Raw genomic sequence first — 3847 nt, forward strand, 5'->3', positions numbered from 1 at the left:
AGCTATTTAAGGTGCACTGCGGCAATTATATAACTGTGTCTGTCTCTTATACACATCTAGATGTGTATAAGAGACAGATTTAAGGCTTGATAATTAAACACAAATTTAGCAAGCTATACGGGATAATGACGTAACTATGATACAATATTACCATAAAAATGTTCTTCTTTTAAATAAAACAAGTTTCAACTTCATAACGTTCTTAGTTTTTTATTTATTAACAAATTTAAAGGGTTACTTAATTCTGGTTCACCCTGTATATGCATTCATTAATATACCCGACATGATATATACTCTCAGTAATATACACGACATGATATATACGGTGAATAAAATACCTGACATGATATACACTCAATAAAATATCTGACGTGATATGTGCACTCAATAATATACACGACATGATATATACACTTAATAATGCACCCGACATAACATAATCTATATTTTCAGGAAATTTGGTTTCCCGGAATACTATTGCCATTGAATTATGAAAATCATTAACAACGAGCAAGTGGCGCAATAAAATATTAGGAATAAATATTTTACCTTATTAAAATGTGGCTCAACCTTGAAGATCGTACTAAACTGTTTCACGGCTGAGTCAGGTCAGAGATAGGAATTATAAATACATGGTCTATCATTGCATAACATCAGTCAGACCAGGCAGACCTGCATTACGAGATATCTCGAGACATGGACTAGTACCTATAAAAAGACATGGACTAGTACCTATACTGAAACATGGACTAGTACATATATTGAAGAATAAACTAGTACGAAAACCAACTTACCGAGACATGGACTAGTACCAGTACCTATACCGAGACATGAGCTAGTACATATATTGAAGAATAAACTAGTACCAAAAATAACTTACCGAGACGTGGACTAGTTACCGAGACTTGGACTCCCAGTTGCTAGCATATGTGCCAGTTTCTGAACCAAACCAGTTTTTGTGGGATAGCTGCCTTGACGTAACCGTTCGATCAGTTGCTTCGTAGGAAAAGAAGTAGAAAGTAGATTGGGTTCGATCAGATGCTACAAGTACGGAAAGAAGTAGAAAATAGATTAGTCTCGATTGGATTAGATGCTACAATTAAGTACGAGAAGATGTAGAAAATAGATTAGTGTTGGTTCGATCAGATGCTCAAGTACGAAAATAAGTAGAAAATAGATTAGTCTTGGCTCAATCTGATGCTATAAGTACGAAAAGATGTAAAAAATGAAAATAAATCTGACTCGCTTCTACAAGATGAAGAAAGTAGGAAGAAGAAGTCGAAAGTAGAAGTACAATAGACTTAATTAGATCAGTACGAAAAGTTTCAGGGAGGAAGCTCTGATTCGTATTTTGTTACGAATAAAACTACGTACGAACAGACGCTTAGAGGAAACTAAGTTCGTACGATTGCTACGATGTATCGCGTAACTCGCGAGAGCAATGAATGTGAAGCCGATACGTTTATAGCTTGATGAGCTTATTATTGATGATTATAATTATTTTAATTATAAAATAATTGGTAATAATGACAATGATAATTATAATCTTAATGTAATAATTATAAGCAGGGTGTACTGAGAATTTGTGCAATTTATATCAGCTAGCCGGCGTGTGATGTCAACAAGCTCTGTAATAAAAACCTAATTTATGTGTATTATATACCTAATAATTAGGTATAATATATAATATTCGGTATATAATATCTATAATTTATATATACTACATATAAAATAATTTTTATTGTGATATTCTGATATTCGTGAAGCGAAATTCGAATTATATTCAGTTACAAATAACAATACAGTTCTAATTATCTTCAGTTTCAGTTCATCTGTGATTTACTTATTTTATTGTTAAGCCAAAATTTACCTGCATTTATTCTATTATAATTTTTATTGAATTATTTATTAATACTGCTGAACAGGAACTTTGAATTTGTGTTTGAATTTTAATGTGCGCTGTGCTGCTTAATAACATTAACACCAGCACTAACACAGCAGTTAATGTTGCATTTGGTGGGTGAATGTTATTGTGTGAGTGAATGTTGCTGTTGTGTGAGTGAATGTTGTTGTTGTGTGAGTGAATGTTGTTATTGTGTGAGTGAATGTTGCTGTTGTGTGAGTGAATGTTGTTGTTGTGTTAGTAAATGTAGTTGTGTGAGTGAATGTTGTTGTGTGAGTGAATGTTATTGTTGTCGATTTTTTTGTTTTGTTGGTAAATATTAGTGGTATTTGTCAGGTATTTGTGACCAGGTATAGTGATGAGTAACTAGCCTGTCATGCCCCAGGTATTAGTGACCAGGTATAGTGATGAGTAACTAGCCCGTCATGCCCCAGGTATTAGTGACCAGGTATAGTGATGAGTAACTAGCCCGTCATGCCCCAGGTATTAGTGACCAGGTATAGTGATGAGTAACTAGCCCGTCATGCCCCAGGTATTAGTGACCAGGTATAGTGATGAGTAACTAGCCCGTCATGCCCCAGGTATTAGTGACCAGGTATAGTGATGAGTAACTAGCCCGTCATGCCCCAGGTATTAGTGACCAGGTATAGTGATGAGTAACTAGCCCGTCATGCCCCAGGTATTAGTGACCAGGTATAGTGATGAGTAACTAGCCCGTCATGCCCCAGGTATTAGTGACCAGGTATAGTGATGAGTAACTAGCCCGTCATGCCCCAGGTGTTCACCTACAGCGCGGTGGGTGTAGGCTTCCTCTTCTTCCTCACGGGGCTCGTGGGGTGGATCGCTGGGGCGTCCGAGCTGCGGTGTGTCCTCAAGAGCGTGAGTTATTCATTGTTATATTGTTTATATATTCATTGTTATTCATAACAATATTGTTTTATTTATTAATTGTTATTCATCACATTGTTCTTTTATTTATTCATTGTTATTCATCACATTGTTCTTTTATTTAGTCATTGTTATTCATTACATTATTATTTTATATCTTCATTGTTATTCATTACATTATTATTGCATTTATTCATTATCGTTCATCACATTATTATTTTATTTATTTAGTGTTATTCAGCACATTATTATTTATATCTTCATGGTTAATCATCATATTATTATTTTATATCTTAATTGTTATTCATTACATTATTCATTTAACATTTATTTATTCATTGTTATTTACCACTTTATTGTTTTATTTATTCATTGATATTCATCACATTATTGTTTATTTATTCATTGTTATTCATCACATTATTGTTTTATGTATTCACTGTTATTCATCACATTATTATTTTATTTGTTCATTGTTGTTCATCACATTATTGATTTATATCTTCATTATTATTCATCACATTATTATTGCATTTATTCATTGTTATTCATCACATTATTATTGCATTTATTCATTGTTATTCATTACATTATAATTGCATTTATTTATTGTTATTCATCACATTATTATTGCATTTATTCATTGTCATTCATCACATTATTATTTTATTTATTCATTGTCATTCATCACATTATTATTCTATTTATTCATTGTTATTCATCACATTATTATTTTATTTATTTATTGTTATTCATCACATTATTATTTGATTTATTCATTATTATTCATAACATTTATTATAATACTCATCGCAATATTCTGACTGCGACTCCTGTGGCGATATGAATATTACGCATTCATTGCTCACATTATTCATCTCTGTATTTAAAACGAGAGTCCTCTGAAGTATAACTTAATTACAGATACTCAATGTTACTCATCACATTTGTCATGATATTAATCCCACATGCCACACATGAGTGCCGCATACGCTGCACATGCCACACATGAGTGCCACATACGCTGCACATGCCACACATGAGTGCCACATACGC

The 3847-nt window shown here is 32.8% G+C and overlaps 1 protein-coding gene across 1 annotated transcript in view; it reads left to right on the forward strand.

Annotated features, from left to right (window-relative positions):
* The window catches only part of LOC108665586 (CD82 antigen-like), a 20444-nt gene that overhangs the window by 11166 nt on the left and 5431 nt on the right, over positions 1-3847 (forward strand). The window contains exon 3 of the mRNA XM_018152360.2: positions 2681-2782. Within this exon, the coding sequence (XP_018007849.1) occupies positions 2681-2782 (102 nt within the window). The remainder of the gene's footprint in view (positions 1-2680; positions 2783-3847) is intronic.

Source organism: Hyalella azteca, unplaced genomic scaffold (assembly GCF_000764305.2).
Source record: "Hyalella azteca isolate HAZT.00-mixed unplaced genomic scaffold, Hazt_2.0.2 contig9792, whole genome shotgun sequence".
In the NCBI taxonomy this organism is placed as follows: Eukaryota; Metazoa; Arthropoda; class Malacostraca; order Amphipoda; family Hyalellidae; genus Hyalella; species Hyalella azteca.